Raw genomic sequence first — 21,958 nt, 5'->3', positions numbered from 1 at the left:
GATTTGTTTCTAGCCATCCATGATCCACGGTAACTCTCCTCAAGTCATCTCGTCTACATTCTCCCTCTTATCTTTTACATAATATATAGGCATAAAATAAACCACAAAACAGTCTGCTGACGTTGCACAATTTATTAAGGCATATTGCCCACAGGGCCGACAGAACACTCTGCTTCATCTCAGTGATTACAGTAAAGCATACATGAGTCTTAACATCGACTGTTGTGATGATCCGCTTGTATAATTATATTATGCCATAACTGCGTAATAACGAGCACTGACATAATTCAGGATAATAAAAGCAGCACAGAATCACTACAAGGTTTAGGACTAAATAAAGTACTACCATATTCATAAAGTGCAGTAGATCAAGCCTAGGTCATATTTCATTACAAATATCAAAAGAAAAAGATAATGCAAAAAAGAATATATAATTTTTTTTATACACAATGTTAATATATATGCATACATCAAGTACTTGTTGCACCGCTGTTTACCTTAATTTTATTACATTTACAAGAATCTGGTGAAAACAACTATTGAAGAATATTAAGACTCATTATTGTAATTTAAAGGTAAAATGTTCATACCTGTCATGAAAAACGGCTAAAAAGAAATAGGTTGGGCCTAAACTGGGTTCATTTTCTTTCTTTTTTCTTTCTTTGGATTTTGAAATGAAAAATGACCTGGACATGTTTTTGTGAGTTTTCAAAGCTTTCATTATGTGTCTAATTAAACAACATCGTGGGCCATCAACTGATTTGATGTGCAGTATCAAAAAAGGTATTCGTCCAAAATATATGCACATTAAAACAAATGTAAATATGAGTCTAACTTTTAGCAATTTTACACTCATCCAGCATGCCTCTCAAATACAATTTGGTAAATAAAATCTAGGGGAACGTGAAGCAGCAAACAGAACCCGATCTCATTGAGGAGGGGTGTGAGGCAGGGTTATATGGGCTGGGAGGAAATGGAGCGGAAGCGTAAACGAAAAAGTCCGTAAGGGATGGGATGGGACGTGAACGGGGAGGAGAGACTATATATCAGAGCTCATCTCAGTGCACTGTTTGTCTGATATGTGGGATGCCAGCGAGTCAATGATGTCCAACAGCAGTGGTTGGCTGAGCGATCGCAGGTTGGGGAGCTTGGACACCTTCAGGGAAGGAAGGAAAACCAAAGAAATAAATGGTAAACAACATAGGCCATGCAAGAGACCGCAAATAAACAGCCGAAAAGAAACATAAGCTAACAAAACCAAATGACCAGAATCTCAAATATGTTTTGTTTTGGGAATTATGTTCACAAAAGGCACTCACTGGCATTTAAGAATAGTAGATTTGTTTCGTGTAACTAAAAGTGGGACAATTTACAGCTACTGAACACAAGTCTTACATAATAAAAAGCCTTAAACTGTTTCAGATCTCTCTGTATTTAAAAATGACTGCAATATCATACACATTTAACAGCTTGTAGAGGTTATCCACATGGCATTGGTGACGTGTTTTTAGCCATGGCGAGGCAGCCAGCACACGCTCAGAGCTGTGGTCAATAGCACACCCACCTTGGTGAACTGATGGACTATAATATGCAGGCAGTGTTTCTTCATGTCCAGAGCTTGAGTCTTATCAGCTGCTTCCAAGATCTGAGGATAAACAAAGTATGATAGCATGTTGATCATCAAATGGTTCAAATGTTATGACAACAGTACTGTTCAAAAGTTCTTCATTTTGAGTCTCTCATGCTTACCAATGTTGCATTTTTTAATCAAAATACAGTAAAATTTATTTTATAAAATATTGTTGCAATCTATAAGTTTTCCATTGTAATTATTTCGAAAAGTAAATGGCATTACTCCAGTCTTCATTGTCAGAAATAATTCTAATATGCTGATTTGCTGCTCAAGAAACATTTTTATTATTATCATCAATGTTGAAAGTTATGCTGCTTAATATTTTTTTCTTTGATGAACAGAAAGTTAATAAGAACAGCATTTGATGTATGATGGACCTGGTCCATAAACTTCAAAAAAGAAAATGCTTTTCTTATTTAGATTTTTTGACTTGTTTCCAGCCAAAATATCTAAAAATTCTTAAATCAATAACGATTTTCTAGACAAGTAAAAATTATTGTCTTGTTTAAAAAAAAATAAATAAATAAATAAAATTAAGTGAATTTTTGCTTAATACAAGCAAAATAATCTGCCAATGGAGTTTGCAAAATCTTATTTCAAGCAGAAAACTGAATTATTTATTTTACCCCATTGGCAGATTATTTTGCTTGTTTTAAGCAAAAACTCACTTAATTGTATCTTCTTTTTCTGAAAACAAGACAATCATTTTTACTTCTTGAAAATCCTTCTTGATTTAAGAATTTTTTGATATTTTGGCTGGAAACAAGACAAAAATATCTAAGACAGAAAAGCATTTTTGCAGTATAATAACTCTACCATCAGTAAATGTCCTGCTGTCCTCTCACTTCAAACTCCACCAACTTATTTGAACTGTTTTGGATGGTTTTTACTTGTAAATAGTAAATCTGTGAATATTTCTCTCCTGATTCAGATGAGACAACTTTTTCAGCTTCACACACTGCAAAAAATGCTTTTCTTACTTAGATTTTTGTCTTGTTTCCAGCCAAAATTTCTAAAAATTCTTAAATCAAGAAGGATTTTTTTTTAGACAAGTAAAAATTATTGTCTTGTTTTCAGAAAAACCAATTCAAAATTATGTGAGTTTTTGAGTAGAACAAGAAAAATAATCTTATTTCAAGCAGAAAACTACATTATTTATTTTATCCCACTGACAGATTATTTAGCTTGTTTCAAGCAAAAACTTACTTAATTTTAACTTCTTTTTTCTGAAAACACGTCAATCATTTTTACTTGTCTAGAAAATCCTTCTTGATTTAAGAAATGTTAGATATTTTGACTGGAAACAAGACAAAAATATCTAAGACAGAAAATCATTTTTGCAGTATAAAAACTCTACCATCAGTAAATGTCCTGCTGTCCTCTCACTTCAAACTCCACCAACTTATTTGAACTTTTTTGGACTGTTTTCACTTGTAAATAGTAAATCTGTGCATATTTCTCTCCTGATTCAGATGAGACAACTTTTTCAGCCTCACAAGACATCATTAATTGATGGACCGGAGTCCATTACTTGTGGATAATTGTGATGATTTATCAACTGTTTGGACTCTCATTCTGACGGCACCCATTCACTGCAGAGGATCCATTTGGTGAGCAAGTGTGAGCAAGTACCTGTAAGACATTCTCTACAGTAACGTTCATCTCCAGATTTTGCTTGCAGTAGGCCTGTAATCTGTTGTTGGAGAAACCATAGTAATAAGGTGCTGCAAATAGATATCTGTGTGCTAGTTAAGGGCAAACAAATTATTTAAATTTGATAGCTCAGGTCACTACAATATAAAACTATGGACTTCTTCCATCTGTTTTATCATCCCCCAAAAAAATTGCAAGTCTGAGCGTAAAGTAACAGCACATCTTTCCTTAACAGCTTCACTCTTTGAGGCACCGCTCATGTCTCTTGCATGTGGGATGAGTTTTGTCCAAATGTTTAATATGACATATTTGTTCAAATATACAGTGGTGGCCAAAATTATTAGAACACTAGTATTTTCACCAGCTAAAAATGGTTTTAAGTCAGTTATTTCTATCTTTTGCTCTAGTGTGTCAGTAGGAATTATCGGTTTACATTTCCAAACATTCATTTTACCATTAATTGTAATAATCCAGTGAGATTTTTATTCGCACAAGGAGTCTGACAACAGCCAGAGCTCCACACAGAGATCTGATCTCACCATCATCCAGTCTGTCTGGAATGAAATGAAGAAACACAACAAACTGAGACACACTAAATCCAGAAGAACTGTGGCAACGTCTCCTAAGATGCTCTAATGTTCTAGTCATTTTGGCCTCCACTGTATAATTAAAATTAATATAAAAATAAAAGGAGGTCAAAAGTAATACAACAAAGCATTATGCATGCAACCAGAAATATAGACTGCATACAACACTATAAAATGGAGAACATGAAGCAGTAAGAAGGATACAGCGAGTCCTCTGGAGGCATGTTGACGTCCCCATAATAAATGTAGCGCAGCATGGACTCAAAGGCCTGTGTACTAGGAACCATCTCACCGATTGAAATATTTACCTGTCCATCCTCTGGCATGAAGGAGCGGAACATGGCCTCAAAATAACTGGCAAAGGATTGAAGTAGCAACTATTAAAAGTCACAGTCAAATAATGTAAATAGGCAGAAAATACAAATAAAATAAATAATTCAGTAAGCTGCTAAAACTAAATTTTAAATTTTCATTAAGTTTAAACTGAAGTACTAAAATGACTGAAACTAACTAGAAAATAGCTAATCTAAAACTAAAAAAAAAATGCCAAAAACAGACAACAAAATCACTTAAATTAGAAAATATGAAAATCAAAACAAATTCAAAATATTAATACATACTATATCATGATTTACCTGACTTATTAGGACAAAACCATTATATAAATATATGTACACTACAGTTCAAAACGATTTTTAATGGGGTTTTTTTTACGTTTCTTATGTTAAGGCTGCGTTTATTTGATCAAAAAACAGAAAAAAAATAATTCTGTAAAATAACATTTGTCTATTTTAATATCAAATGTATTCCTGTGATCAAAGCTGAATTTCCAACATCATTATTTATATTCAGTGTCACATGATCCTTCAGAAATCATTCTAATATGCTGATTTATCATCAATGTTGGAAACAGTTGTGCTGCTTAATTTTTTTTTTAAACCTGTGATACTTTTATTTAGGATACTTTGATGAATAAAAAGTTTAAAAGAACAGCATTTATTTAATATAGCAGTTTTTCTAACAATATACACTACCTTTCAAACATCTGGGGTTAATACATTTTTATTCTTTTTTCTTTTTTAAAGAACTTAATACTTTTATTCAGCAAATATGTGTTAGCAAAGACTTATTTTGTTAGAAAAAGTTTATATTTTGAAGGTCTATCTTCATTACCTGGAGCGAGCAGCAAGTATGGCTTTATGCGCAGGGCGCGGATGACCATCTAGCAAAAGGATGATGTCACAGAACTCATGGCCCGCCCCCTCCAGACAAGCCTTCATGTCCTGCACCAGAGATGTGCCTGAAACAACAGAATTATTGTGGAGCCTTATCCCCCATTTTAGATCCCTCCTGAAAGCTTATGTGCTTACAGGGGAAAGGACAAAGACATGATGTGTTTATTATTACCTATGTCCACGGGCTGATCCGAATAGACTCGGGGAGGAGGCTGCTGTTTGCGTCTCACTATCTCCACAATCAGCGGAGTGGACAGGTGCTCAAACTCTTTGGTCATGATCACCTGGTTGAAGTGACTCTCCTTTACCACAAAGTTCAAGCAGTGTTCCTGGGAGTGGAAATATGGAGATGCATAATCTATGACTTTCTGACAATGAGGTTTTCTGTGATCAGGTGTGTGTTAATTCAGCTTTACCTTGAGCTGGTCCAGCTGAAGTTTGTTTGCGTTTTCACACACGCTCAGAACGTTCTGCAGATCAACCGATGCCTCAATGTACTGAACACAGAGCTGCTCCAGTCTGGACAGTTTGAAACTCAGAGCAAGTTTATAAACATCCATGATCAACAGCACATCCTGGACATGACCTGTGGAGAGATGTGAAGAATTAAAACAGGACCCCAAGACATTCTCTGTGCTTTGAAGCAAATCTATAAACTGCAGATATGCATGCAAGCCTGTTCAAAAATCAAAAAAGCAAAATGCTTTTTTTATCTCATTTTTTTTTTCACAATTGTGAGTTTTTATCTCACAATTCTGACTTTTTCTCTGAATTCTAAGCTTTAGTCTTGTAAATCTTGCAATTTTTTTTAAAAAAGGTAACTTGACTTTTTAGTCACACAATTCTGCCTTTTTCCCCCACAGCTGTTTCATCTGCATTTATGTTTATATCTCATGATTCAGACTGTTTTTCTTAGATTTGCTTAATTTATATCTTGCAATTCTGCGTTAATATCTGTTTTTTTTTTTTTTTTTTTTTGCAATTTTGAAAAGTCAAACTTTTACACAACACAGCAGTTTTTTTCTTTCCCCTGGCAGAAATATGAAAACCTGTTTCTGCCATTAAATAAAAACTAAAAAAGGTAATTTTAGAACGGCATGATTTAAACTTGCAATTGCAAGATATTAGCTTGCAAATCTCACCTTTTTCTCAACATTGCATGATATAAACTCACAATTGTGAGTTATAGTCAGAATTTGCGAGACAAACTTAATTCTGAGAAATAAAGTCAGAATTGCAAGATATAAACTCACAATTTTGATAAAGTCAGATTGTCAATTGTGACTTTTTCTTAGAATTGTAAGTTATTAAATCAGAATTATGAGATATAAACTCACAATTCTGAGAACATCAGTCTTTTTTTCCCAACAAAATTGGACTTTATAACTCACAATTGCAAGTTTATTTCTCAAAATTCTGAGAAAAAAAGTCAGAATCGCATGATATAAACTCACAAGTCGCAACTGTTCTCAATAACTTTTATTTTTTTATTCGGTGGCAGAAATGTGCTTTCATTAAAAAATTCCACATATCTGAAGACAAACAGGTGTTCATTGTAACTTACCTCTACGTGGGTACTGTATCTTGTCTGTGTACAGAAACTGCATCAAAACCTCAAATGGTTGTGCGTCTGCCTCTCTGATTGACACTTCCAATAAAGGAGGACTCCTTGAGGACTTTCCAGAGCTGTCCTTCTGACTGCCTGAGCCAGGCTCCTCACTCTCCTCATTGCATTCCAGTTTACTCTTCTACAAAAAAAAAAAAAAAAGAGGCTAAATATTATTTTACATTCTGATTTATTATTATTTTTATTTGGACAGGAACTTGCATTCCTTAAGACAATATAAAAATAAAATGGAAGAATACTGAGAATTTAAAAAAAAAAATTATGCAAAAAAAAATAGTTAAACTTCTATAAAAACAATATCTAATATTTATTAAAATAAATAAAACAACAAAACACAAAATTCAACATTAGGGTACATATTTTAATTTTAATTTCTTCTTAAAGATGCATACAGAAATTATTCATAATTACATTATTATGATTGTGTTTATATCTACATTCAAAAAATGAAAATAAAACAGACCTGTTTCTGTCGATCCCTCGCCTGTAGAATCTTCTTACGGAGCCACTTGCAGCGAGCTGTTACTATAGCAATATGACCCAGGACTTTCTCCTCCCTCTAAAAACAGAAACACCATGTAGAGAGTGTAAAAGAGGCGATTTATTGTTAAAACTAAAATGTATCCTATTATTCAGAATGACAGTGTGTATTAGATAAAAAAACATGATTTTTATAACAGGACAAACTAACCTCGCCCAAGATAAACTCTACATCACAGAACTGACGGTTTTCCCACAGTTTGCCATAGTCCTCATGAAGTGTGCACTTTGGATAGCAGGAAAACTAGGACAAAAGGTAATAAAATAAAGAACAGTTAGAATAATACAGTATGTTCAACTGCATTAGGTGAAGCAGATGTATTTCTAGAGGTCAAGCCCTTACCTGAAATCTGTACATTTCTCCACTGCGCACATTATTGTCCACAGTCCCTCCAAAGATGTACATGGCATCATGGATAACAGCCGCTGCATGGAACAGCCTCCCACTTGGCATCTGAGAGAAATAAAATGACAGTTGAAAATTATATATTAGACACCATAAACCAAAAGGTAAACCTTTTTCTGCAAACTAATGATAAACTCAGTTCTATCAAAATAAATGGTGAAAACATTCAGAATTGAGTCATGGATGCTTATGACATTGTTATGAATTTATAGGTACAATAACTATTCAGATTAATCTCATATATCCACTGGGGGTGAAAACTTAAAGATCAGGATAAATTAAACAAAAAACATGTACATGTGACATCTCTTCTGTAGCTTCAGAAGGACAGTACTAAATGAAAAAAAAAAAAGAAATTTAGGCAAAATAAAAAAAATGTACACATCTTCATTCTGCTCAAAAGCTGGCTCATAATGCATTGTTTTTCCTTCTGAAGCATTAGTGAGCATTTGAACCTTCTGTAATAGTTGCATCTTAGTCCCTCAGTTGTCCTCAGTGTGTGATCTCAAAATCATAGTCATTGTTTGAAAGTGTTCAAATACACAAAAATGATGAAAGAATTTGTGGAAGATGAAGGACTGTTTTTGAAAACAGCAGGCAGTTTAACTGTTCTGGAAAAACGAGGGACTCATGAACAACTATCACTAATAAAAAACAGCTGTGGATTATTCAGGTAACAACACAGTATTAAGAATCAAGTGTATGTAAACTTCTGAATGGGGTAATTTTTATAAATTCAATTATTATTTACTCTTGTGGACTATATGTAAACGTCTTTTATGTGAAATATCTTATTCAGGTCAGTACTGAATGAAAAATAACATGCATTTTGCATGATCCCTCATATTTTTGTAAAATAACACTTTGGAGATTCTGCAAGGTGTATCATACCTGCAAACTTGTCGCTTTTCGGCGACAATCGCCGTTTTTATTGTCAATTGGGTCATTCACGTGAATCGTGTAGAACCGGAGAGTTTTTTTTAGGGAGGGAGGGGGGGGGTTGGTCTTGCGTTAATTGACATCTGGGCCGATCGGAATCTCTGAGCTCGCGCCTGTCAAGAGAGGGAGGTGGGGGTGGGCTTGCGTGCCATGTAGGCCATTATTGGACAATTCTTATAAATGACATTTTTCCTGGACCAATCTCAGCGCTTGCTCCAGTATCTTGAAACACACTGCCATCTGTGTTCGCGCCTGTCAAGAGACACCTGACCTAATGTGGAAACTCTGATGGAAATTGAAATGACCGTATGCACGGAGCGTTCTTTAGGACTTCTGCATAAAGATAAACAGCTTGTTTTATATGTGCTATATATTAGGTGGACACTCTTGAGACTGATCTACTGCCTCGTTCTTATCAGAAACTGAGAAAAATGATAATTGCAACATTATAAACAATGTTAGCGGCGTGAACATTCAGTTTCTTATTATTTAACAACACATCATTTAAATGCGGAGCCTGGTAATCCCGTACTCTCCGTATCTGCATAGTTGTACATTTAAATGCTGACACCTAAACACTATCATAACGTGTTTAGGCTAACGTTAGCTAGCAAGCCATACTTCTCTTCAAGGACATCTTAATCGTATTCTTGATAATCACTAACTTGCCTTCAAAGTCATGAACACATTTTTAAAATCTTATCACAATATTTTAAAGCCTTTATTATTTTCCAACTCTACAGCTGTGAAATAAAATGTACTTCAAGGACTCATTTTTCATTCATAAAAAACTGCATTGGACAAAATGACTTTTCGCAGAAAACAACGTCTTTTTTAAAAATAATATGGAATGACCCATATAACCAATAGATGGCAGCAGAGGATTATTTATTATGCAGCTGCCTTTTAAACTCCCTATATTTTTCAAGACGGCTTTCTTTTTGATTTATTATACAATATCTAGTATAATAAATTGTAGTACTTTTACCGCCTTTAAGTGTATGTATATATATATATATATATATATATATATATATATATATATATATATTATAGCAAGTGCAGAAAGACATTAAGCTCACACACAAACAGCCTATAAGGGTGAATTATTTAAATACTTATATATAGTTCACTACAAATACGTGAAATATTGATGGTATAAAAATTAAATAATGCACTCAATATGAATCGATAATTCCTATATATTTAAATATTTCATATAATTTAATAACTACCCCGCCCCCCCGACACTGTCACCTTTTTTCCTCTGATGAGTTTGCAGGTCTGGTGTATGTAAACTTTTGACCTCAACTGCACATTTATTCTAATGAATTAATTAAAATGCACACGTTTTTATGGTTACTACACTACTGTTCATAAGTTTGGGATTGGTAAGAATTTTTAAGGAAGTCTCTTGTGCTCACCACTAAAGTTATATTGTAAATTTTTTGTCTTCTAGTTCATTTTTTTTTTAATGTAATTTATTCCTGTGATGCAAAGCTGTGTTTTTAGCAGTGTCACATGATCCTTCAGAAATCATTTTATGTGAGGATTTAATGCTCAAGAAACATTTCAACATCAATGTTGAAAACATTTTTAACAATATAGATGCATGCTTGCTGAATAAAAGTATTAATTTCAAATCTTAGAATAGTAGAGTATGCAAAAAAAAAATCATTTTCAATGGCTGTTTATAGATTTGTTGTAATTATGATAATTCAAATTCCTCTGTATTCTCTTATACCTCACTGTCTGTGCTGGGCTGGATGACCTCCCAGGTCTGTGAGTCCACATCATAGCAGTGCAGTTCATTGGGTAGAGTGTTGTCTGCTGCCCCTCCAAACACATACAGGTGACGGTCAAATGCCACCATGGTGTGTCCATAGCGTCTCTGAGGGGGCGGAGGCGAGCCACGCAGTAAGTGTTCAGTTGGGATACGGGTCCATCTGAAGAACAAATACACTACTAATTGAGTGCCAAAAACAAAAAATTATAGTTCCTCTTTATGGAATGTTGAGCTGAATAAACGACTCTACTGTCTTCTGTAGGGCTGCTTCATATGTGAAATTTGACTGATAAAACTACCACAATGTCGTAGTTTTGTAATGGGGCTGCTTGAAGTGAGGATTGAACCCGGGTCTCTGATGCCCTAGGAGTATAGATTAACTCACTGAGCTATCTTCACTACAGGTAAACCCAATAGCAGAAGAGGAAAAAGCCAAGGGACTTGATTCTTCAAAAAATCAAAGTATCTTTACTAGACAATCAAAGTACAAAATAAACATAGAAAACACAACAAATAAAGAAAGACACAAGGGTCCAAAATACGCAAAAACAATCAAAGCTTAACTTGAGAACTGGCAACTGGATACACAGGGAAAATAGGCTCAAGACTGAACACAATGGCAGCAAATGAACAAACTTATAAAGGGTCAAACACAGGTGTGAGAAATCAAAGCTGATTAGCAGGACACTGAACGTAGTATGGGGCAATAGCGCCAGCTAGAGGAGTGGAGAGGCTAAAGTTCATGATGCTAGAGCCATCTGCTGTTCTGGAGAGAGCATGACATAAAGGGCTCAAGGAGAGTGACCCCTGCTGGCCAGGATAAAGTCAGCAATGTAGAAATGAGTCCATTACAGGATCCCCTCCCCTAGGAACGGCTCCTGACGTTCCCCAGATGGTCTTCTCGAGCTTGGTGAAACTCTGAGATGAGAGCCTTGTCCAAGATATCCCGAGCTGGAACCCAGGTCCGCTCCTCTGGGCCATAACCCTCCCAATCTACGAGGTACTGAACACTTCTGCGTACCCGGCGGCAATCCAGCAATCTGCGGACTGTGTACACTGGCTGACCAGCGATCATGCGGGGAGCTGGGGCAGGCTTACTGGCTGGAGACAAAGTGGAACAAACAACTGGTTTTAATCGAGAAACATGGAAAGTTGGATGGATTTTCATAGACCTGGGCAGGAGCAGACGAAAGGAGACCGGGTTAATCCTTTTGAGAATCTTGAAGGGGCCTATGTATCTTGGAGCCAGTTTACGGGATTCCACCCGCAGGGGAAGATCTCGGGTAGAGAGCCACACTCTTTGTCCTGGGCGAAACGTAGGTCCTGCCCTCCTGCTTTGGTTAGCCTGCCTCTGTTGGAGTTGGGATGCTCTAACTAGGGCAGCACGGGCCTTCTTCCAGGAGAGTCGACAATGACGGACGAGCTGTGTGGCCACTGGAACGTCAACTTCTGGCTCCTGTCCAGGGAACAGAGGGGGGGGGGGAGCCATAGAGACATTCAAAGGGGGACATGCCTAAAGAAGAATGGTACAGAGTGTTATGAGCAAATTCAGCCCAGATTAATCGAGAGCTCCAGGTGGATTGGTTATCAGCAACCAGGCACCTCAGTGTCTTCTCAATATCCTGATTTACCCTCTCAGTTTGGCCATTGGACTGGGGGTGAAAGCCAGAGGACATGCTGATGGAGGACCCAATGAGTCGACCAAACGCCTTCCAAAACCGGGATGAAAACTGTGGCCCCCGGTCAGAAACCATATCCTGTGGAAAGCCGTGGATTCTGAACACATGTTTCATCAGAAGTTCTGCAGTCTGGTTAGCTGTGGGAAGTTTTGGCAGAGGTAAGAGGTGACAAGTCTTAGAAAATCTATCCACCACCACCAGAATTACCGTGTTTCCCTGGGACTGTGGCAAGCCTGTGATGAAATCCAGAGAGATGTGAGACCAGGGACGTCTTGGGATAGGTAGTGGGTGCAGTAAGCCAAGAGGGTGGGTCCTTGGCTCCTTGTTCTGGGCGCACACTGAACAGGCAGAGACAAAGGCCCGAACGTCTCTCTGTAACTTGGGCCACCAGAATTTCCTCTGGATCAGCTTGCAGGTTCTAGTGGTTCCTGGGTGTCCGGAGGCAAGGGAAGCATGTGCCCACTGCAAGACTTCAGAGCGCATAGATTTAGGGACAAAGAGACGCCCTACAGGGCCATTACCTGGATCAGGCTGTTGTTGTTGGGCTCTCTTGATGGCTGTCTCAATACTCCAATGGATGGGGGCTATCACCCTGGATGTGGGAAGGATAGGTTCTGGGCAGGACTCTCTTTCAGGTAGTTCAAACTGCCTAGAGAGTGCATCTGGCTTGAGATTCTTGGAACCTGGGCGATAGGAGAGAATGAAATTAAACCGGTTAAAAAAGAGGGCCCAACGGGCTTGTCGTGAGTTTAACCTCTTGGCATCCCGAATGTAAATGAGATTTCGGTGGTCTGTCCAGATGACTAATGGGTGTTTGGCCCCCTCAAGCCAGTGCCTCCACTCCTCCAATGCCATCTTAATGGCCAACAGCTCCCGGTTTCCAATGTCATAATTTCTCTGTGTAGGGGTAAGATGGCGAGAGAAAAAAGCACATGGGTGAAGCTTGTGATCAGTTGTACTCTTCTGTGACAAGACCGCTCCTACCCCCACATCAGAGGCATCCACCTCCAGCACGAAGGGCAACTCTGGGTCTGGAAGTGTTAGAATGGGGGCGGACGTGAAGCATTGTTTTAGTGTATTGAAGGCATGGTTAGCATCGCTGGTCCATCTGAATGGCCTGTTAGACTTCTTTGTCAGCGTGGAGAGAGGCTCTGCAACAGAACTAAAATTTCTTATGAACCTCCTATAGAAATTTGAGAACCCCAGAAAGCGCTGTACCTGCTTGATTGAAGTGGGTTGGGGCCAGTCCAAGACTGCTCGAATCTTGCCAGGGTCCATCTGAAGGCTGCCTTTGGACACATGGAAGCCAAGAAATGAGACAGCAGGGACATGGAACTCGCTCTTTTCCAGCTTGACAAAGAGCTTGTGCTTAAGCAGCTGGGCCAGGACCTGTCTGACATGCTGAATGTGATCTTGGAGGTTGCGAGAGAATATCAGAATATCATCCAAGTAAACAAACACAAATATATTAAGCATTTCTCGTAGAATATCATTAATGAAGGCCTGGAAGACCGTGGGAGCATTAACCAGGCCGAATGGCATTACCTGGTACTCATAGTGGCCTGTCGGGGTGTTAAACGCCGTCTTCCATTCGTCCCCCTCCCGGATCCTGACCAGATGGTATGCATTCCGAAGGTCCAGTTTGGTAAAGATAGTGGCCCCCTGCAGGATCTCGAAAGCTGTAGTCATTAATGGGAGGGGGTAACGATTCTTGATAGTGATGTTATTTAAACCTCGATAGTCAATACAGGGTCTAAGACTACCGTCCTTCTTTTCAACAAAGAAGAAACCAGCACCTGCCGGTGATGTGGAAGGACGGATGAATCCACTATCCAAAGCTTCCTTCAGATACTTGTCCATAGCTAGTCTCTCAGGGCCAGAGAGGGAATAAAGCCTTCCGCGGGGTGGGCAAGTTCCTGGCACAAGTTCAATAGTGCAGTCATAAGATCTGTGGGGGGGCAGTGTGGCAGCTTGGACCTTACTGAAGACTTCAAAGAGGTCCATGTATTCTAGGGGAACTCGTGACGACTCGGGAGGGTGCAGTGGGGACTTGCTAGTAACTGGTTCCATCCTGGAAACAGCCATAATTTCCATAGATGGGGCTTTGAGTCTAAAGATAGAGTTGCTTTGGGAATTGTTTGACAATGATTCTTGGAAAGACTTCAGCCCGGGGGAACAGCAGAAAGCAGTGTTAGAGAGAAGGCAGTTGGTTCCCCACTCTCTGACAACTCCTCGGGACCAGTCAATATTCGGATTGTGAAGAGTCAACCATGGGAAGCCAAGGATTATAGGGAGTTTAGGAGTATGAATTAAAAAGAACTGTATCAATTCCTGGTGGTTCCCTACCTGAAGCTGAAGAGGTGGAGTGCACTGACTGACTTGACCTGATCCCAGAGGGCTGCCATCAACTGCAGTAATGTTAAGGGGTTCTTGGAGAGTCACAGGGTGGATCGCAAGACTTTGGGCCACCTTAAAATCCATGAAACTTCCAGCAGCCCCTGAATCAACAAAGACACATACTTGATGGTGTTGCTGGCCTTGGGTGATAGTGGCCTGGATCGTCAAGCCGGAGGTTGCCGAGCAGGGGATGGTTCCTATTCTCGCCCAGGCCCCCCTACTCCAGGACGAGACTTGGCTTTTCCCGAAAGCTCAGGACAGTTAATGCGAAAGTGGCCTGGCTTGCCACAGTAGAGGCAGCATCTCTCTCTCATCCTCCGATTGCGTTCAGCCTGGGATATCCGAGTTCCCCCCAGCTGCATGGGTTCCTCCATGTCAACAAGAGGAGGAGGTAATCTAACAGGACTGGTGGCTTCAAGTAAGCTCTTCTCCCGCTGCCGCTCTAGCTGGCGTTCTCTGAGGCGATGATCAACCCGGATAGCTACATCAATGAGGGACTCGAGATCAGGAGCAGGGTCTCGAAATGCTAACTCATCTTTGAGCTCTGAGGACAAAGCATGGTGGAAGGTTGCTCTTAGGGCTTTTTGATCCCACCCACTCTCAGTAGCAAGGGTACAAAACTCTATGGCAAACTCAGCTGCACTCCGAGTACCTTGAGAGAGATTTAGCAGGCGGTGATCTATGTCCCCATCCCTGGCTGGATGTTGGAACACTCTCTTCATCTCCATAATGAAGTGTTGACTGTTTGTGGTAAGTGGAGACTTCTGGTCCCATAGAGCTGAGGCCCAGTCAAGCGCCTTGCCAGTGAGGAGGGTAATAACGTAGGCAACCTTGCTGCTCTCAGTGGGAAAACTACTGGGTTGAAGTTGAAAGGCCAGAGTACACTGGGTAATAAAACCTCTGCATTTCTCAGGGCTTCCATCAAACCGCTCTGGGGCTGGTAATTTGGGCTCAGAAGGGAGTGTCACCAAAGATCTAGGTTGAGAATCAGGAGACAGTTGGGGTTGTGGAGGTGAAGAGGCCTGGGATTGGAGGCTCAAAAGTTGGACAATCTGAGACAGAGCATCGTCATGTCGTTGAATGGTATTGGCTTGCTCAGTGAGTGCAGCTAGGATACGTTCCACATTGGAGGGTGGAGAAGGCTCTTCCGCTGGGTTCGCTTCCATGGTTCAGTCTTGCTGTAATGGGGCTGCTTGAAGTGAGGATTGAACCCGGGTCTCTGATGCCCTAGGAGTATAGATTAACTCACTGAGCTATCTTCACTACAGGTAAACCCAATAGCAGAAGAGGAAAAAGCCAAGGGACTTGATTCTTCAAAAAATCAAAGTATCTTTACTAGACAATCAAAGTACAAAATAAACATAGAAAACACAACAAATAAAGAAAGACACAAGGGTCCAAAATACGCAAAAACAATCAAAGCTTAACTTGAGAACTGGCAACTGGATACACAGGGAAAATAGGCTCAAGACTGAACACAATGGCAGGAAATGAACAAACTTATAAAGGGTCAAACACAGGTGTGAGAAATCAAAGCTGATTAGCAGGACACTGAACGTAGTATGGGGCAATAGCGCCAGCTAGAGGAGTGGAGAGGCTAAAGTTCATGATGCTAGAGCCATCTGCTGTTCTGGAGAGAGCATGACATAAAGGGCTCAAGGAGAGTGACCCCTGCTGGCCAGGATAAAGTCAGCAATGTAGAAATGAGTCCATTACAAGTTTTTCTTGTCTATTACTGTGAAGCTGCTTTGAAACAATCTATAGTGTATAAAGCTTTACATACAAATGTGACTTGATATAATAAAAAAATTACACATAAAACGACATTAATCAAAATTCTCTTTGCTGTGCTTACATGTGGCCTTTGAATTCAAACTGAAAGAGGTTGTTGGTGATCTTGGCTCCACTTTGGCCGGAGAAGACAAACATCTTATCCCGACATACGGCTACTGGGAAGTTACAACAGGAAGGTGGGATTTCACCACTTTGTTCAATCTAAAGAAAAACAAAGAAAGCGGTATATCACAACAATACAACATGGTATATCATATTTTAAACTCGTAAGTCCTTCGTTCATCTTCAGAACACAAATTAAGATATTTTTGATGAAATCCAAGAGCTCTCTGACCCACGGTCAAGGCACAGAAACATAGCAAGGACATTGTTAAAATAGTCCATGTGATATCAGTGGTTTAACCCTAATTTTATGAAGCTACGAGAAAACTAGAGTAAAGAAAAAAAACATAAACTTCATTCATTTACTATGTTTTTGTGCCTTGACTGTGGAGGTCAGAAAGCTCTTGGATTTCATCACAAATATCTTAATCTGTATTCCGAAGACAAACAAACAGCTCAGCACAGGTTTGGAAATGACATGAGGGTGAGTAATTAAAGACAGAATTCACTTCAAGGTGAACACAAAGCCTTAAGTTAAAGTTAATGCCAAAGCATAATTAAACAATCCTGATTTATATTGAACGTATGCAAACATAATCACCTCTTCCCAGTATGCCTGCTCACGATCTTGCAGACCGATGGTCCACATGTCATTTAGCCTGTTGAAATTGAAAAAGGTTCATACATATATTGACTTAGAGTGTAATTTCTAAGTTTTGTGTGGAAATAGATTTTTTTGTGTTACAACAAATTAAAAACTGACATTAAAAGCTTCATAAAAAGAGAAATGCATGCTTGCCTGGCATTTCCATCATATCCAGCAAAAATCCAGAGTTTGTCGTTATAGACCGTAGCTCCATGAGCTGATCTGGCAACCAGACTGGTGCAAAATAACATTAAAAAAAGTGTTAAAAAACAAAATAGTGTATCAGATAGACACTAACTCAACAATTATGAGAATTAGAGAGAAATAAAAACAGTTTAGCGATATGAATTACCGTCCCTCCACCTTCCATTCTGTCCACTGTCCAGTGGCAAATTTGTACTCAAAAAGATCATTTTTGTTTTTCAAATTAGAGTTTGAATAGATGTCTCCAGTATAGCCACCTAAAATACAAGCAGGAAAACATTACACACACAGTAAAGGAAAACAACATTAAATGGCACGCTGAAAACCTACCAAATACAAACATGCTGCTTCCATACACAACAGCAGAGTGGTGATATCTTGGTGCTGGTGGGGTGCCAGTAGTAAACGCCCTATTTAATGACATAAATTGATATTAAAGGCTACACAAAAACATATTTAAAGGAGTAAGTCACTTCCAGAACAAAAATTTACAGATAATGTACTCATCCAAGAGTTTCATATCTTTCTTTCCCAGTCGTAAAGAAATTGTTTTTGGTAGAAAATATTTCTGAATTTCTCTCCATATAATGGATTTCTATGGTGCCTCCGAATTTGAACCTCCAAAATGCAGTTTAAATGCAGCTTCAAAGGTTTTATCTAGCAATCGGTTATTTTCTAAAAAAAAAAAAAAAAAATGTTTACAATTTATATACAAATTCTCCTCCAACACTGGAGTTGCAGTGATGCAGGACAATTATGAAGTTGGAGGACAAAATGAGATTTTGCAACATACCCTAACTGTCTTGAATGGAAATGCATAGAGTTCACGCAGAGCTAGACAGGATGAGTATTTAAGATTAAAAATTATATAAATTTTTTTTTTTTTTTTTTTTTTTGGGGGGAAAATAACTGATCATTTCGCCAGATAAGACCCTTCTTCCTCAGCTGGGATAATTTAGAGCCCTTTGACGCTGCGTTTAAAGTTGCATTTTGGAAGTTCAAACTCGGGGGCACCATAGAAGTCCATCATATGGAGAGAAATCCTAAAATGTTTTTCTCAAAAAACATAATATCTTTACAACTGAAGAAAGAAAGATGTGAACATGGGACAAGGGGGTGAGTACATTATCTGTAGGTGTCTGTTCTGGAAGTGAACTACTCCTTTAAGCACATTTGCCATGTGACTATCATAGTACACTTACCGACACCATGAGCAATCCTTCACGTCAAACCGCAACAGGTCATTAAGCATGTTCTTGCTGAAAGAAATGACCACCCATATGAGAACTGTAGGTTTCTGTATGTTTTGGAGTGTATGAAAGTAAGGGAAAACAAATACCCATTGTCTCCTCCAAAGACATAGATGGCATCTCTGTATGCCACAACAGTGTGTTTGCTACGCCTGCAAGAAACAAAACTCAGTTTTTACGAATTGAAATCATCAAAGTAAAAATGAAGAACAGCTGTTCACTGCAAAAACTGCTTTTCTTGCTTAGACTTTTTGTCTTGTTTCCAGCCAAAAAATCTAAAAATTCTTAAATCAAGAAGGGTTTTCTAGACAAGTAAAAATGATCTGGTTTTAAGAAAAAGTAAGTTAAAATCAAGCGAGTTTTTGCTTGAAACAAGCAAAAAAAATCTGCCAGTGGGGTAAGAAAAATAATCTAGTCGTCTGTTTCTTACCCCACTGGCAGATTATTTTGCTTGTTTGAAGCAAAAACTTGCTTCGTTTTAACTTCTTTTTTTTAACCCCTTAACTGTCACTCTAATTTTTTAATCTAGACCTGAAAATGCAGCATTCAAACTTACATTTTTGTAATTCATGAACGAAAACATTTTGTAATTTGATTTTGATGTACATTTTCCATGTAAATGCAATGTCTGATTTTAAAATTGTTTTCAAAGGAAGAATTTTGAGAAGTTTTCAACTGATATATAATTTCTTATGATTTCTAAAGCCTGAAGGGGGAAAAAGCAACAAGGAAGTCTGTGACAAAGGTAAGAACTCCTGTTATGAAGTAGATTTTTGAGGTGCACTCTTGTCATAAATTAATCTATTACTTGTCCTAAATAATCTGTAACACAAAAAATTGTTAAATATCTATTTAGGAGCCTTAGACATTTCCAATGATATATATAGTCTGTAATGATTAGATTAGGATTTATTTGTACAGTGGTGAAGTAAATTTAGAGTGGACGGGTGACGGTTAACTTTTTTTTCTGAAAACAAGACTTGTCTAGAAAACCCTTCTTGATTTAAGAATTTTTTTTAGATATTTTGGCTGGAAACAAGACAAAAAGTCTAAGTAAGAAAAGCATTTTTTACAATGGTGTAATGAATAAATAAACGGTTTTACCTTGCACCCACAAACTCATCACATGGTGGTAGCCTCCTCCAGCGGTGGACAGTCTCAAAAGGCCCGAAGTTGAGTGTCAAATACTCAACACTGTCAGAGCAGCTGTGGTCAAAATCAACACTGGGAGCAACTTTGGATTTACAAGACATGGTTCCAGGAAACCATGACATTCACTTCACCCCTAACAAGGTTTAGTCCCGCCGAAGGACCACGTTTAGGACGAAAAATTATCTATTTTGTTTCCAAGCCTGACTGTTTGATCTGAATCATGTTGCCCAAAAGATTATGATTGTTTACAATCTTACCTTCAGTCTGACTAGCTAGCAAGAACTGTTGTATCTGATCATCTGCCAAGGTTTGTAACAAACTAACGTTACATAATAGAAATCGTAATATGAAACGAACATAAGTGTTAAACGCCAACGCGTCGATAGAAAAAAACCCAAAATGAAATGTGTATAAATCAGATTTGCATCTCTTATAGATTTTGTGATCTAAACGTCAAGGGAGGAGACGGGACTAGCTGACATGCGCAGATTCGCAGCTTTGATTGGAGAAGAGCACGCTAGACGTCATCAACCACGTAAAAACAAACACTATTTTTATTTTCACAACTGATATCATTTTATTAGCAAAATATAGTTTTTCGTTTTTAGATGTACTCAAATGAAAATAAAAGTAAGTAAATATAGAGCATACGTGATAACGTATGTGTAAAGTTGCGTTTTCATTGGTTGAATGTATGAGGGGCGGGCGCAAAGCAGGAAGTGTGAGTGGATCTCGCGGCAACAACACAAAACGCGCCAAATTTCTATGGCGGCGGCACAGTATGAATAGCGGAAATATATATTTACAGTAGGAATCTAGTAATAAGCAGTAACAACGCGAATTGTACGAAAATGTTAAAGTTAATATGAGGTTTTATCGTTGTTGGTAGGACATTGGAGATATTCATGCGAGAAATAATATTAACTCGAGCTGAAAGTGTGTGAAGACAGGTCGAGTTGTGAACAGTGAAGCTGTATTTAGTGACTGATTTGAGTCTTGCAGATTTTCGTCAGCTATGGTTTTACAAAACAGTGGGCGATACAGAGCAGAACGAGGTGGAGATCAGGACAACCAGCAGTAAGTGTTCATAATGTTGACATTTTTCAGCCTATGTAGTTTAATGTTAATTTAGTGTAAACGAAAATTAGTTAATACCTTTGATATATCTTGGTTATGAAGTAAAGTCTATGTGTGGTAACTTACAGTTTGGAAGAGCTGACAGTGTTTGGGCTGCTGACAAATGAACATCTATTTCTTTATACATAATTATATGTATAACGTTATATGTATATGTGTAATTTTTTGCAGTTAAAATGTCCTACTGTTAGTATTACTTATAGACTATTATAGTTTTTTTTATTCATATATTGGTTAAGCTTTTTATTTTTATATTTCCAGTGTTTGGGTTGCTGACAAATTAACATTTCTTTTTATATATATATATATATATATATATATATATTATAGTTAAAATGTCCTCATGTTATTAGTATTAATTATATATTATAGTTTTTTACTCGTATATTGATTAAGCTTTTATTTTTATGTTTTGATTTTAATATTAGTTTATTTTTTTGTCATTTTGTTATGTGCTTTTTCCATTTTTATTAGTTTTTTTTTTTGTCATTTTAAATTAATTATTATTTCAATTTTAGTTTTATTGAAATAAATAAGGAAGTTAGTTTAATGTTAATTTAGTGTAAAATCATATAAATTAATACCTTTGATATATCTTGGTTATGAAGTAATGTCTAAATGTTTGAAAGAGCAGTTTGGGTTGTTGACAAATGTGACCCAGGATTTATATATCACTGAAAGCTGAATAAATAATTTGGCCGAGATACAACTATATCTGGAATCTGAGGGTGCAAAAAAGTCAATATGTTGAGAAAATTATCAAAATTTTGTCAAATTTATTTATTTATTTTGCAGTTAAAATGTCCTCATATTAGTATTAGTTATTACTATTATATTTTTTTATGAATATAGTGATTTAGTTTTTTTTATATGTATATTTCCAGTTTATTTTTTTGTAATTTTGTTTGGTGCTTTTGTCATTTTTATTATTATTATTTTTAATCTAGGTAGTTTTAATTCATTTTTATTGCAGTTAGTAAATTTACTACTTCAATCTAAACTTATTTTATCTTTTTCTTATTTCAAACAAATGTTTATTTAAAAAAAAATTCTGATATTTGTTTTGTTTTTCAGCTTTATTTCAGTTAACAAAAAAAGTAGTTAGCAGATTTAGTTAACAGTAATACAGTTATAAAAAATTAATGTAAGTTAATTTCAAGAATTAAAGAAAATATTTAGCCAATTTTACAG

The 21,958-nt window shown here is 37.5% G+C and overlaps 2 protein-coding genes across 2 annotated transcripts in view; one reads left to right on the top strand and one right to left on the bottom strand.

The window, feature by feature from the left end:
• Positions 1-117: 117 nt before the first annotated feature.
• On the bottom strand, positions 118-20,094 carry lztr1 (leucine zipper like post translational regulator 1). Its single transcript, XM_073840226.1, has 20 exons — positions 19,583-20,094; positions 18,568-18,630; positions 18,431-18,487; positions 17,559-17,638; positions 17,377-17,485; positions 17,178-17,258; positions 16,980-17,037; positions 16,338-16,477; positions 10,365-10,566; positions 7,619-7,729; positions 7,427-7,519; positions 7,199-7,294; positions 6,673-6,856; positions 5,525-5,694; positions 5,281-5,437; positions 5,047-5,173; positions 4,078-4,227; positions 3,266-3,371; positions 1,565-1,645; positions 118-1,156 (listed from the first exon to the last, which is right to left on the bottom strand). The coding sequence occupies exons 1-20, from the start codon at positions 19,750-19,752 to the stop codon at positions 1,040-1,042; spliced, it is 2,352 nt and encodes a 783-aa protein (XP_073696327.1). The 5' UTR covers positions 19,753-20,094; the 3' UTR covers positions 118-1,039.
• Positions 20,095-20,324: 230 nt separating this feature from the next.
• pole (polymerase (DNA directed), epsilon) overlaps positions 20,325-21,958 on the top strand; it is a 23,677-nt gene continuing 22,043 nt past the window's right edge. The window contains exon 1 of the mRNA XM_073840108.1: positions 20,325-20,351. Coding sequence (XP_073696209.1) covers positions 20,325-20,351 — 27 coding nt within the window. The remainder of the gene's footprint in view (positions 20,352-21,958) is intronic.

Source organism: Garra rufa, chromosome 5, assembly GCF_049309525.1.
Source record: "Garra rufa chromosome 5, GarRuf1.0, whole genome shotgun sequence".
In the NCBI taxonomy this organism is placed as follows: domain Eukaryota; kingdom Metazoa; phylum Chordata; class Actinopteri; order Cypriniformes; family Cyprinidae; genus Garra; species Garra rufa.
This window is presented reverse-complemented; position numbering and strand designations above follow the sequence as displayed.

What these genes read in the sequence shown, in the direction of transcription:
- lztr1 (XM_073840226.1), bottom strand. Translation starts at nt 19,752, where the DNA reads ATGTCATGGTTTCCTGGAACCATGTCTTGTAAATCCAAAGTTGCTCCC. An exon ending in GAGAAATGTACAGATTTCAG is followed by an intron (nt 7,520 to 7,618) that starts GTAAGGGCTTGA and finishes CTTTTGTCCTAG; the next exon opens with TTTTCCTGCTATCCAAAGTG. An exon ending in CGAGGGATCGACAGAAACAG is followed by an intron (nt 6,857 to 7,198) that starts GTCTGTTTTATT and finishes TTTTTTTTGTAG; the next exon opens with AAGAGTAAACTGGAATGCAA.